The 14907-nt window shown below is 39.5% G+C and overlaps 1 protein-coding gene across 2 annotated transcripts; it reads left to right on the forward strand.

The window, feature by feature from the left end:
* Positions 1-5289: 5289 nt before the first annotated feature.
* cnr1 (cannabinoid receptor 1) lies at positions 5290-9965 on the forward strand. Of its 2 annotated transcripts, none has more exons than XM_061242961.1 (2): positions 5290-5539; positions 7121-9965. In XM_061242961.1, exon 2 carries the CDS (start codon positions 7217-7219, stop codon positions 8627-8629), a length of 1413 nt encoding a protein of 470 aa, XP_061098945.1. In that variant the 5' UTR covers positions 5290-5539; positions 7121-7216; the 3' UTR covers positions 8630-9965. The 2 variants fall into 2 exon arrangements, with proteins under 2 accessions (XP_061098945.1, XP_061098943.1); XM_061242959.1 differs by having other exon boundaries at positions 7165-9965.
* Positions 9966-14907: the final 4942 nt, after the last annotated feature.

Raw genomic sequence — 14907 nt, forward strand, 5'->3', positions numbered from 1 at the left:
TTTTTACTTTACTGTCATGTAGTGCCCTCTGTGCCCTAGACAAAGGCTTAATTCAAATCTTTCTGGTTGAGAAAACAAGTTCTGAATTACTCAGTAACTGCTGATGTGCAGTGACTGGGACGGACAAAGCTTTGTGCCAGAACTGATTTGGCACTTGGCAAAGTATCAGGAAAACGTCATTGCACCAATTTCAAAAAGACGTGACTTTTCGCCCCATAAACCTGAAACTTCTTTTGTTTCTCTGATTCCAATTCTAGGGAATGAGGGTGTTTCTGTTGGAAAATGCCCTTTGAAGGCCTACTTTCTTTTCCTGAAACTGGTAAACTGGTTTTTCTGGTGCATGGCAGAGCATACAGCAGTTCTGTGGCTCAATGAATCTGTCCCAGTGAATTTGAATGTAATGCCTCACTGCTCGAAACCCTTTTTCCCCAGTCAATGACCCTCATTGCACTGTGGTATTGGTGATTTCTGCTTTCCTATCTCTATTGACTGAAATCAAATCATGAGCTGAGAATTTGAAGGTTCTTTCTACGTTCTGAGTGGTTTTGAAATATTGAGCTTCAAAGATTCCAAAGTGAATGGGCTCCAAGCAGATATGACTTTTAAATGTAACATTTTCTCAAACTTCTAAGCAATATTTTTGAATAAAATTTCACACATGCATTTAGTGTCCTATAAACAACATATTTATGACACTAACGTCAATTAGAACCTTCTAATTCTCAGCTCACGAAATTACTACTAAGGAGACTTTAATCACACGGGGGGGTCCTTCAACAGGATTGCTTTAAAAGTAAAAAATAAAAACCCTGTGACCAATCTCTACCCAATGTTGCCATTCTCTGTTCGAACATGTCACACTGAACTCTGCTAATGCCTTGGAGCTGCATCAGAACAAGATGTCCTGCAAGTCATGCCCAGATGGAGCTGTAAGCCACATCACTCCCTCACAGTTCACACTGCGATTGGCTCAACACCGGCAATACTGAATGGTCATCGAAAAAGGACTGTATTTCACTCATCACTTTACTGTATTTTTGAATTTTTTCGTCCAATTTGTATTCCCACCTGAAGGAGAGGAGGTGCACACACCCTCTATCATAATTATGTTCATTGTTTGTTCTCTACGTGCTGGTAAATGACATACTATTGAACAAACTGAAAATGATTCAGGGTTTCGAAGCCAATTATGGTACTTCATTGCTTAATTATAGGTATGACAAAACCCATCGCCTTTTCACAATTTTCCAGCATTGTTTGCAAACACACAGAAAGTGGGTCTTACAGAGCTGACAAATGAAAGGGCTAGCTACTGTAGCCTGCCAGAAACTGTATATAACTACACAAAAGGCTTCACTCAAAGAAACACTCAAACCCTTTGGTTCTCCAGCCAGCCTATCCTGTTGGGAATTATCAACTAAAAATCTGTCTTATGAAGTTTATTTCCAAAAGCTTCATTTTATTCTAGTGAGAGCAGTGATAGCGAACAAAGAAATGAACCAATAAATTTCAAGCCCTGTTCAAATGAGCCTTGTCATCAATAGTTTCACTACATCTGCCGCTTGAAGTATAATCTAGCAGAGGGGTTTTCAATCGGTTTTGCAACAGAGCATCCATCCATCAAAAGCTAAAAAGAGTTATGTTAAAAAATGCGTCATCTAGATCGCAAACCAGGGGTGGAGGTATGGGGGAGTTGAGACCCACAGGCAACCCCCCTGTTGAAAAACCCAGGGTTTCGAGTTGCAATAACTGAGGCTACATGGAACATAAACATATTCTCTATCGTTTAGACCAAGACCAAGGTACATCAGTATTTCATCCTTGTTCACTATTTACCTCCGTTCATTTTCTGTCGCCACAGCGACACAAGATAATCCTGCCGTTCCCTCAGCGCCTCATGTCTGAACCACAGTGTGCTCCATTTCAGGCAATCACTGGCTTAGTTTCACTTCCTTTGTTTGGCTATTATTGTTCCTGTCTTTCCCATTGCATTTCCCCCTGGAAAGTGTTTGTGTATCATTATTTGTTATGCACAAGAGATACAGAAATGTATTTTAAAGTGAAATAGAGAACTGATGAATCATTCAGCGTTCTAACAAGTGAATCATTCAGGCTAGTAAAAAAAGAAATACGCACTGTCTGGAATATTTTGTCTTTTGTGTCAAATAAAATATTGAGGTTTAATAACCTGTAAACCAAAAAATAAAACAAAATGAAAAAACACAATTTGCTTATTAAATGCAATGGTGGCAGCCAGGTGGATACACACTTTGCATTCTGGACGCAATGACAAGTGTACTGTACCAGGCTGAAAAGTGAAAGTGACAGAGTGAGCAGCCATTTTGTTTGATGATACGACCCTAGAGCCTATGGGCAGCATGGTGGCACAGTGGATAGCAGCGTGGCCTCTCACAGCAAGGTCCTGGGGTCGAGACCCGCCCAGGCCTCACTGTGTGGAGTTTGCATGTTCTCCCTGTGTCCGTGTGGGTTCCTCCGGGTACTCCAGCTACCTCCCACAGTCCAAAGACGTGCAGGTTCATTTATGACACTGCCTGCATGGCTACAGCTCCCACCATTGCCCTTGACCAAGGCACTGGCCTCAGAATTGGAGTCCCCAGGTGCCACACTATGGCTGCCCACTGCTCCTAAGTATTTAGGATGGGTTAAATGCAGAGGATGCATTTTGTTGGCTTAGAAGGCAATGACAAATGAACAAATAAACAAATAAATAAATAAATAAATAAATAAATAAATAAATAAATAAATACATAAATAAATAAATAAATAAATAAATTAATAAATAAATAAATAAATAAATAAATAAATAAATAAATAAATTAATTAATTAAATAAAAAATAAATAAATAAATAATAAAATGAGTGTGACTAAATCCCTTGGTTTTTAGTTCCAATAGATCACCTAATCCTCTTGTGCCCTGCAAACACTAAAAGTCATAATTGGAGTACACTGCAGAGCTACTTATTAAACATTATTTCCAGTAGCGTGGGAGAGACTTTGACCTTTTCTGTATTCACCTTGTCATAAGTTTGAACCCTCTTGCATGCGGTGGCTCCAGGTGCCTACAGTATGTCTGTAACATTACCTGAAATCCTGCAATGACAGATAATGTCATATATTTTGGTTTAAGATACGGATAATATTGATATTAAGTTGACAGTTTAAGCAATTTATTTTCACATATAGCATGTGTTGATAGGCAGTTGATTCTGCTTTATTTTTTTTAATCCAGATAAAAGCACAGGCTGAGGTGTGGTTGCATGTATCCACTTTCAAAGAAGCAACGTGCAATGGTGAGGGCAGTCAGGACCTGAATGTGATATGTAGCATTTGAATGCCACCAGTGGGTGCAATATTGCGTTTTTATCCTCAGAGTAAACAACATCCTCACCTCAAGTTTACCAGTATATTTGGGTTGCATTGTGCATCAGATGCAACATAGTTGAATGCCCTAGATAAAGGAGCCTGCTAAGCAAATGAAAAGTATCATTCTAAACTAAGTGCATCAGCAGTTTCCAAACTTTCTTAGGTCATGGCCCACAAAATGAGTTTACATTTTCCACGACCTGCCCTTAATAGAAATGTAGCCTAAAATAAATCCTAATATTGAAATTAAAAGTGTATGTAATGCATATCTTAATACGACTGGCGTCCCTGCCAATGGAAGTCATACGTTAATCTAATCTGCATTTTTTGCCACAGTTCAACCATTTTTGAAACCGTATTTTCATATTGCATGTTTTATCGTGAGTATGTCTATTTGCACATACTGTATGCACACACAAACAGAGAAAAAAGTTTACTGAATGAAAGTAAACAGCCCCTCCCCCCACCCCACAAGCACTTCACACTTGCGTTTTGGTTTGTTTACAAGTTACCCCAGAACATGAGTAATCAAACTGGGCAGCTTTAGCTGTGATTGTTTCTTTTAAGCAACTAGATGTGGCACTATGAATTTGATTACCGCCATCTCAAAGAGTATATTGCTTTGAAGCAAGGAGTAATAAAACCCAGAAAAGAGGTTTTACTTAAATGAAAAACTATAAATAAAATGCATGTTATATGTAATGGGTCTATGTTTTACCCCAGAAATTGGTCCCATAACAGTTTTAGCAAAGTCAGTGCTTTGTATGAATTGTCACTCTGCTTTCTTTATTTTCTCCATTGCCTCAGTTAAGCCTTTCAGCTGAGATTCATAGCACAATTTCCACTTATTTTGCCTATTGTGGCAGTCCTCAGCCAGCATGCAAGCTGTCTGGGTAACTTAGCTATCCAACCAGATAGAATTTCTTTGAATTGTGGGATCTGAAACAATAATTTAATATAAACCTGCATGATTCAGTAAGCTAGCAAACTAACCTTGTTGCCCAGTGACGGTTCTCATTTTTATCTGGCAGTTTTTCGACATTTTGTTTTCTGGCATCTGCACAGAGCGTCTATATGTTTTTCCGCTATTTTACAAAAAAAGAGCAGTGATTGGCATGATCTTTGCTGTTCCTCTCCACTCTCTGCAGCGGATACATTGGAGTATGAATTGGACAAAAGTGACATGTTATGAATTTGTTGGAAGGCTCTACTGTGCTGTTTTGACTGTTCACACTCCTAAGCCTGCTCTTTCCCCTCTAATGACGGTAGTGAGGTAGTCTGCAGTGACAGGCAGTTATGTCACTTTCATTGCAAGGTTTACACTACTGGGCCATGAATTTTCCACTGCCATGCTTGCACCAGGTTGTTGCACATCCATTTTTTTTTTTTTGCCGTACATATTCCAGGTATATAGCTATATTTAAAGACCATACATATTATATTAACCCAGTTGCTCTTCCTGTTTGGGTAGTTAGATGTCTGTGACGCAGCATTTCTCTGTTCACTTGGAATCTTGTCCTGACCAGCGTCTCTGGGCTTCATTTTGATCATATCACATTATAACCCTTAAAAAAGGGGGGAGTGAACGGAAATAAATGAGGCTATTTAATATATGCATGTATTTTAGAAATGAGTTATGAATTGAAGGAATACATGCAAATATTTGTAGTCAGTTTACCAGAAAACCATTCTTATTTTCTCATAACTTGCTAATGTCTGTGTACGGAGGCTTGGGAAGGTGAACTCGTTGGGGTTTATGCTTGTTCTTGTTCTAGTGTTTTTCGCCAGCGCATCGTTGGTTGGTTATAGAACGCTGTCAGCGGCACTTCGCAACACGTGATACAGCCTACTATACCGACGCTTCATAAGTATGCAGACACACTGAGACCTCAGACGTTGCCGGCAGCAGGAACTCTACACATTTGGTGAGGCTTTCCTTAGAAACAACCGGTCCCTCGTTACAGTTAAAACAATACATTCAGTCACATGGAGAAATAATTTGTTGAGACCCATAACTACAAGTTCCAGTTTCTTTTCATTTTTTTATTTCTCTTTTTTGCTCAAAAGAAATTGGTTTTGTGTATTTAGGTTGGATTTATGCAAGAGTACAGTTGATGTGCAAGGATTGGATTCACCTGGACAAATTATGTGAAGGTAAATAACTCCTACTGATGCTGTTGCGCTTTTATGATCACTTTTTACATCCATGTTTTGATGTTTGCAATTGGTTCACTTTAAATTATATTTGCATTTCTAAATGTTTTTTTATGTTGTTAATATTATCTTAAGATAAATATTAACCTGTTCCTAATGGTTGCACGGCTTTGGTGCTGGTAGCATTGCAAACTATTAAAGTTGCATCCATGGTGCGGTTTAGTGGGCTACTGATGGGATTTGTACATTAAATCGTCCATTCCAATTTTTGCAATGGCAAGATTTGCATTAAATGTGCATATTATTTTCATATTATATTTGGCACATGTGTCAAAGTCCGATGTTGAATAACTGGACCATGAGTAAGAAAAGGAATAAAATGGAACATGTTTCTCAACAGGCAACTCTCCATAGCTTCTCGCTGCATTTCAGTGCAGTGCCAAGTTGTGTGGCCACCCCCGTCGATTTTAATGTATTATGCAGTACTATATACAATACTGATGATGATTTGATTTGTGATATATTGGAATTAATCGATATCGAATTTGAAATTGAGAATCGAGCCTTCTTGAATCTGAGTGAAGACACGTATGGGTGCTGTTACTATGCGAAGTTATAATGGTGTTGTTGAATAATCCGTTTTAGCTGGGAAATTAATTTTATTATCGCTACCATCAAATTGACATTTTGGCTATTAATCACCTGTTTTAAATCAGTTTTACGCGACACGTATGGTTGCGGTAATATGGATACAACAGCTTCTCTCGTATACATTAACGAAGTAATGCAAAAAATATTCGCACAGTCTTGCGAAAGAAGCGTCTTCATAATCCCGTACTTTTTAGTATTTGTGAGAAGCAGCGCCCTCTCGCAAATACAATTATAGGAGCTCAACATTAGAGGACAAGCCTCATGGACCTGCTTTGGATGTGCGATGTTGAAATTTCGTAGTTAAGTCAAGGTTTTGTCTAAAGAATAGCAAAAAAAAAATCTACCCACCTCTCTTTCTTACGATACTAAATTTAATGTTGCATTGTTTATCAATGAACAACATCGTTTATAAGTTAAGATGCCTAAGATAAATTTTATCTTTTTCAAAAGAAGAAACCCTCTACATTTACAATTAATTGTAAGCAGTCTCTGAATTTTCATTGTTATCTACCAGACATATCTTGAGAACAGCTTAACTCTTGTAAAGCCAGTTATCACATATTTGTGTAGGCTACTGTTTGTGGCAACACAAATATCAGCAATTATTAATTGCCCCACAAAGCCAACTAAACATGTGAACGAATAGTTTCTCTTAAAGGAAGAAGTATGACGATTAAGCCGAGAAAGGCAACTGTTGACCATGAATAGACATTCCGTGTCCAAAGCCAAATGTTTTTTTCTCTCAGATTTCTGGAATTTAAAGACTCCCAATCCCAATATAATTTCATAATATCTGAAAGCTATGTAAATAGATTTCATTAGAGATTTTTGTTATTCAAATTGTCTGATTGTTGTTGTGTTTTTAAAAAAAAATATGACTGAACTATTCTGCATTCACATATGACATTTTCTTTGATTTCTAAAACAAAGGAATTTCAAGCTTCCACAAACAGCCTTCCATTTTGTTCCTGTAGGCTCTCCTGGATACATCTTAGGCTGCGCTATCTCTCTCCCAGAGAAGCAGTCATGAAGACTGTACTGGGCGACGTTGCCGACACCACATTCCGGACAATAACCTCTGGGTTGCAGTTCCTTGGCTCCAACGATGTCAATTATGAAGACCCCACCATTGATGCCGATTTCTCCAAGGGCGGCTTCCCTTTACAGAAACCTCTGTCCGCCTTCCGCAGTAACTCTTATCCTGGGAAAGTGCCGGCGGAAGAGGAGCTCATTCTCAAAGGCATTGCTTTCTACCCAACCAATGTCACAGACATTTTGGGGAACAGGAGCACCTTCGGGGAAGAGGGCAGCACCATCCAGTGCGGGGAGAACTTCATGGACATGGAGTGTTTCATGATCCTCACCCCGAGCCAGCAGTTGGCGGTGGCGCTGATGGCACTCACGCTGGGCACGTTCACGGTGCTGGAGAACTTGGTGGTCCTGTGCGTGATCCTGCACTCGCGTACTCTCCGCTGCCGACCCTCCTACCACTTCATCGGGAGCTTGGCGGTGGCCGACCTGCTGGGGAGCGTCATCTTCGTCTACAGCTTCCTGGATTTCCACGTCCTTCACCGCAAGGACAGCCCCAACGTTTTCCTCTTCAAGCTGGGCGGGGTGACGGCCTCCTTCACCGCCTCTGTGGGCAGCCTTTTCCTGACCGCCATCGACCGTTACATCTCCATCCACCGGCCCCTGGCCTACAGGCGCATTGTCACCCGCACCAAGGCTGTCATCGCCTTCTGCATGATGTGGGCCATCTCCATCATCATCGCGGTGCTCCCCCTGTTGGGCTGGAACTGCAAGCGCCTCAAATCACAGTGCTCGGACATCTTCCCCCTCATCGACAAGAACTACCTGATGTTCTGGATCGGGGTGACCAGCGTTCTGGTCATCTTCATCATCTACGCCTACATGTACATCCTGTGGAAGGCCCACCATCATGCCGTGAGGATGCTCAGCCGCACCTCCCAGAAGAGTCTGGTGGTGTATTCGGCGGACGGCACCAAAGTGCAGACCACTCGGCCGGAGCAGGCCCGTATGGACATCCGGCTGGCCAAGACGCTGGTGCTCATCCTGGTGGTGCTGATCATCTGCTGGGGCCCCGTGTTGGCCATCATGGTCTACGACCTCTTCTGGAGGATGGACAACTTCACCAAGACGATCTTCGCCTTCTGCAGCATGCTCTGCTTGCTCAACTCCACCGTCAACCCCATCATCTACGCCCTGCGAAGCAAGGACCTGCGCCACGCCTTCTTCAACACCTTCCAAATGTGCCGAAGCACCGCTCAGCCGCTGGACAACAGCCTGGAGTCCGACTGCCAGAACCGGGGCGTCAACATATCCGCCAACAGAGCCGCGGAGAGCTGCGTAAAAACCACTGTGAAAATAGCCAAAGTGACCATGTCTGTCTCCACGGAGACCTCCGCGGAAGCCGTCTGACTCGCGGCCTCCAGATGCTGGCGAAGGAACCTTTTGATTCTCACAACCCAGTTCTGCGCTCAATATGTCATGGTCCATCGCTAACACGAGAGGTGAAACGGAAAGCCTACTGACCTAACGTGCAGGTCGGAAGGAGGAAAGCTCATGAAGGGTCATGAAGTTGACTGACCAAAACAACACAAAGGCAGATCATTGCTTCAATGTGTCTTTTTCGCTGAAGTGTGCCAGTGTAGTGTTCCAGTGCTTGCCTAAGTGCCAAACCGATGTCTAGACTGAAGGAGGAATATGATGCAGAAAGTATGGGAACTATTTCAAGCTGCTGTATAGTCTTGTTCACTGTTGTTCTTCGTTATGTACCCTGTTCTCTTCTAAATTATCTCATCATAGATTTGGTGGTACTGTGGGTGAATTCATGAAGGGTATTTTTTTACTGTGAAATCAGGTTCTCAGAAATGATATCTTTACTCATGGGATAAGGGGCTATTGACATTTTTTAATGATATATGTTAATATATATATATAAATATATAATTTAGATATCAATATGTACATATTCTGTAGCAGCCATGCCTTCATGAAATTAAGAACATACTGTAAATTTAATCGTTTGGTTGCAATGTTGTAATGACTATGGTACAGCTTTGTATAGAAATATGCTTAATTCACAAATAATTACAAAAAATATGCTTGAAGAATGGGAATGTACTGACATCAAACATCAATATTATTAAAAGATGCAAGTGATAGTATATTCTTACAAAAAAAGAAAGCACAACTATTACATTTTTTTACTATAGTATCATTGTCATAGGAGGGTATTTATAGTGTCTTGTTAATGATTTCACCCTCTAATTACAAACACCTATTTATGTGGCAGTGAATAAATGAAGGGTTTCATAAGGATGATGCATTGTGTGCATTGGTACAGAAAAGCAGAATTTAAAGATGTCAATGAAGATTTTTTAATACCTTTAATCGCCTGTTAATAATAAGAAAATAACAAATATCACAGAAATGCCCCAAAGGTTAATTCTCTTGGATTGACTACGGAGGTGCAGTACTGTTCATTTCATTGGTCTTGTTTGGTAAAGGGACTTCTTTGTACATGCAAGACAATGAAATTCTTTGGGTCATCATTTTATGCCTTTCTGAAGATACCTTTAGCATAAAGTTCAATATGTATCTAGAAATTGGATCATGAGAAAATATTATTTTTGACATATCAAGAACACACTCGAAAGACTATTGGTGCAAGGAGATGAAGTCTTGAGATGATGTTCTGAAGTCTTGAGATGATGTTCTGAAGTCTTGAGATGATGTGTTGATTGATTGTGATGTGGGGCATTAGGGGGGGGGTAGTTCATATATGGAAGTCCTTCAGCTAAAACATGCCTAACCTTGGCTTTCTGATCATGACTGAGAGGTTCAGTCGGTCACTCTCCTTTAGCCGGAGCCTAACAAGGCACTTGAACTGAAAATAACAGTTTAACATTTTATTAATGAAGTGAAGCCAATTTATCTTTTGGCATTTGTGTGTATATCTGTCTTTTGTTTTTGCTGCAGATGTGCAGGTTATTTTGGACGTGAGTTTTTATTCAACATTTCTTTTGACATCTGCAGTGAAAGTGATTTAAAGACGTTGTAATTAACACTATAAAAAATGTGGGTTTGCTGCCCTTTCGACGACCTGCTGGGGCTGACAACAACATCTTGCTATAAAAAAAAACATGACTCAAGACAGCAGAGTTTAGAGCTGAAATGTATATAATCTTACTGTGTTGTTACAGTTATTACAAGTGTGATTCAGTGATGCTGTTCTGTTGCCATTGTCTGTAGTAATATACATTTTGAAGTATCAGAACAAGCTGGGAAAAAAGCAGCAGGGCTGCAATATAAATTATAAATGAGTTACATTTCAACCGTGAGCCTTTCCACAGCCTCCCACTGTGAGTGCACTAACAATGTGTGGTTCATCAAAGGTTTACCAAACGCTTGTACAGTATTAGATGTATGGAGAGGTAGTTTTCAAGAATGGTTTAAAATGGTTCATTCGGTGAAATAGATGAGCCTCAACCAATACAACATACCTCTGTTTTAAACATGTTCAAGGTGTGGTCTAAGCACGATCACCATTTTATGTCTTAGTGAAAAACTAAAAGCATTTGTGTGCTGGCCACACTGTTGTAATCTTGAAAACCCCATACAGTACTGTTTAAAGGGACATATTTTACCTTTCATTATTATTTCATTTCTATTCAACAGTTGGCCAACTGTGTTTGAAAATGACTTAAGTGTAGTCAATGGTTGTCATTGAGATACATAGCTTACTGCTATTGTTTAAATAGAGTTTATTTTATTATCCTGAAGAAACGTGAACTTCTCAGGGGCTGGCCTTTGGGATTGAATTAAGTAATGAGCTGATTGATATGAAAGACCAAAAATATGATGGCACAATGCCTGGCTTTCTCCTTTTTTTCAGCAAAATCTAACTTAGCATTAGTCAACAAATTTGTGTGAAAGCCCGCTGTAATTTTAATGTACTGTATGACACCTTTTCTAGAGCTTTTACAAACCTCAATGAAATGTTACAGTTTGGCCTGATATGACAGGACATTCAGGTTTGAACTAGCTCAATTAGCAGTGTTGTTCTGTAGCCATTTAGCTTGGTGTATAACTATTAAGAAAACGTGTTTCAGTGCAGATCATTCCCACTCCTGATGCGATTCAGTGCTAGAGGTCAGCTCATTGCCATTATGTGGCTTCTGTACCAAGGTCGCATGTAAGGAGTCCTCTGAAAAAGTAATGTCCAAAATCACGGGGCATTTGTGTTTGACGTACCGCAATGTAGTCTGTTACCAAGCCTTTGAATAAAGTCACAGCTGGTTAACGTGGAGTGAAGTGTGGCTTAGTTCTGGAATGGAGAAAGGTGTGGAGAAGGATTTGTTTTGTGTCTATGTGTGTGTGTGCTTGGGAGGGGGGGGGGGGGGGGGTGAAGAGGAGTAAGGAATGTACTGAATGAGAGAAACATAATATGGAATCTGCTATCTGCCAGGCAGGCTATGTTATCTCAGCTCTTGGTGAGTCCTATGGATAATTTCTAGATCTGTCTCGCCCTCTTGTGGTCAATAAGTAGTAATACTGCACCAGACTTCATGATCCAAGGTAACTGCTAAAGCACACAATTTCTGTGAAACATTATGTTTCTATAATGCTCTCATACCAAATTAAGTTTATAAAGGACATTTTATTGGTTACATCTTCATATTCTACAGTGCAAATGCTGATGCCCAACTACTACCCAGTAACAAAAACAGAGCAGCTATGCATCCACAGCCCAGTAAATTGTACAAATAGGATCAGAATAAGCAATTGCGATTAGTGATGTGTAGAAAGATATCAGAAAGAAAATTCTACCATGTACATAACACCATTCTGCTGAATAGTCACCACAGGGATAGTTCTTGCAAACACTGTTGGTCCAACAGAAAATGGTCATGCACATGCATAAACTTCCAAAATGTAACAAATGTGCAATATGATCTTGTTCCAGAATGACAGTGGACAGATAATGTGTTGCACTATGGATGTATCATTCATCTATATAGTAATCTATACTTTCTATAAATTACAATATAATTCATATATAATATACTGTATAATGACAATGGAAATATATAAATCAAAGCCCAAAAGGAGAACATGTCATTTATTGTATCCGCAATGTATGACGTCCCACAAAGTGGTAATTAGTTTAATTAAAAGCTCATTTAAAAACATATATATATGCACCATATGATGCATAATGTCAGTAATAGCAATAAGTTTATCTTTTCTTATCTTTTTCAGAGGAGGAATGGATATCATCAAGATGCTATGCAATTTGAAATTTGTCTCCACCATTTTGGATCTAACATGTCTGTTGTATGCCATTGAGGCACCACTAGATGGCAGATGTCTTGGTAGGAATCCAAATAAGTGAGCACGAACTGCAAAGTCAGGTTTCAGTGTCTATTATTTGTCCAGTGCTGTGGTCATTATGACCAAATGGGTTAGGTAAAAACAACAACCATATTCGGTAATTGCCATCTGAGTCTCCAGACTTAAATCCCATGAAAAACCTGTGGTCTGGACTGAGGAGGGGGGTATATCAAGGATATCAATGATTCTGAAAGGTTCTGCATGGAGGAATGGTCAAACATCCCTCCAAATGTGTTGTCTAACCTTATCAGAAATTATTGGAAAATACTCATGGCCGCCATCTTTGCCAGGGGTGTTTGCACAAAGTAATGGAATAGAATAGTGGAACCTGTTTTTTTTGGGAAAAAAATTTTTTTGAACACTGTAAGACTGGTTAATCCCATTCAATCATTAATAAAGTGCACTACTTTATGCATGTTGGAAAATAAAGCTAATCAGTCAATCATTTTATTATTTTTTAGTTTACAGCACTTTTGGTGAAGATGTATCTTATCAAATTGTGCAGAGCAAGACACAAGTATTGGTATTTCAAATGTAATTACAATCTGTTACTGTAATATTTTTTTTTCTACCTTTGAAATAAATAATAATAATTGTCAGTGAATTAAATATTTAAAAATAAGGGGCAACGAATGAGTCTATGGACTTCATTATTCAAATACACTACATTTTTACAAATCAAATTAAGGTACAGTATTTAGTGAATTAGCTAGCAAGAAAATTGTACTTTGTAAAGGCAGAGCATTAAGCACAAAACGAATGTGATAGTTTTAGTTCATTCGTTTTTGGACAGAATAATTAAAGAGTATAATTTCCATACTGGACATACATTCAGAAATATATTGACATACACTTGAAGTGGTCACTGGTCCAGTTAATCTATGTAAGCCTTTAAGCTGTATTTGTTGGGAAATTGAGCTTTTATTAAATATTGGACTCTCAACAAGGTGAGTATATTTGTCATTTTACTGAGATGCAATAAAATGCAATAGAATCTTTCAATTTTTATAAATCTTTAGTCACCAGAGGGAAACTTTGAGCTGCATGGGATTCCAAAAATAACCTTTCTCTTTAAAGCCTGTATTCTGTAAATTGGCAGAGCCATCCATTATCTCAGAAGAAATTTGTCTCTCCTTCTTTGAATTCCAAAGTGCTGACGTTTGACCAGTCACTATTTCACAACACAAGCAGACAGGAGCAGATAATACAGGTGAATTTCCTGTCTATGCAGAGGAACTAGGATTCCCTAAGCTATTTTGTTCATACTAAATGAGTCCAAGTGATTAAGAAAATACAATATATTGATGAAATTACAAATGTGACAAACAGTTAATTTTGCGGAAAACCATTATATGACTAATGTCATTCTACACAATGCTTTTTTGACATTTGCTTTGGAAGCGAAGGTGCTGGAACGAATAACAATAGGATTTTCCTGCTGGACGACTTTTTTTACACTAAAATGAAGCATTTCATATTTAATTTCTGGAGCATGTTCTCATGTTTTAACTAGGTCAGATACACTGTTGAGTGAATATGCTTAGGGAGAATATATGCTGCTTCTCTTCCAGTATAGCACCTCCATGATGGATTTTCATTTGAGCTTCTGCCAGCATCGCCAGGGGGGTTCACAGTGTAAAATAAAACCATCCACTTCTCACCATGGAAACTATCTATCTCCTTCATGAACCGGAGATCTCGTCACGGGTAGGATTTCAAACCAAAATAAGAGCGCTGGGCACAGTCCTTCATCAAAGCAGCAGAGGACACCCACATAATTAGCTTGCATGTTAATTTTCTATGTTCTGTTGATGTTCAGTCAAGATTGGCTTTTATACATGAATGTTCCAGAGCATAGGCCAGCCTAGCTCTTATATCCATCTGGATTTGGAAGCTAAAGTACAGTCATGAGATCCTCAGATCCAGGCCCTGCAGAAGGTCAGTCTGTCCATGGAATGGGAAGGCAGAACTGAAGGGTGTGTGTGTGCTTGTCCATGAGAAAGAAAGAGTGAGTGAGTGTGTGTGTGTGTGTGTGTGTGTGCGCGTGTTTGGGAGGGGGGGGTTTGATTGATCTTTCCATGCACACCACTCCCTCTGTATCCAGTAGATGTTTAGTATGGTTACTATCTTGGAGCAGTATGTACAGCTGCCTTTGCAGCTGTCGGTGACACCAGATGGGAGACATGTGGCTAAGCTTCATCACTACATATGTCTAACTAAGCCATTAGAGACAGATATGTATGATAATATTTACCACACTTGAGACTTCATTTTATAGCTTCACATCACGATTCACTTCC

The sequence above is a fragment of the Conger conger genome, chromosome 5 (assembly GCF_963514075.1).
Source record: "Conger conger chromosome 5, fConCon1.1, whole genome shotgun sequence".
Taxonomy (NCBI): Eukaryota; Metazoa; Chordata; class Actinopteri; order Anguilliformes; family Congridae; genus Conger; species Conger conger.

Excerpts from the sequence above, each read along its gene's own strand:
- cnr1 (XM_061242961.1), top strand. The coding sequence starts at position 7,217 with ATGAAGACTGTACTGGGCGACGTTGCCGACACCACATTCCGGACAATA.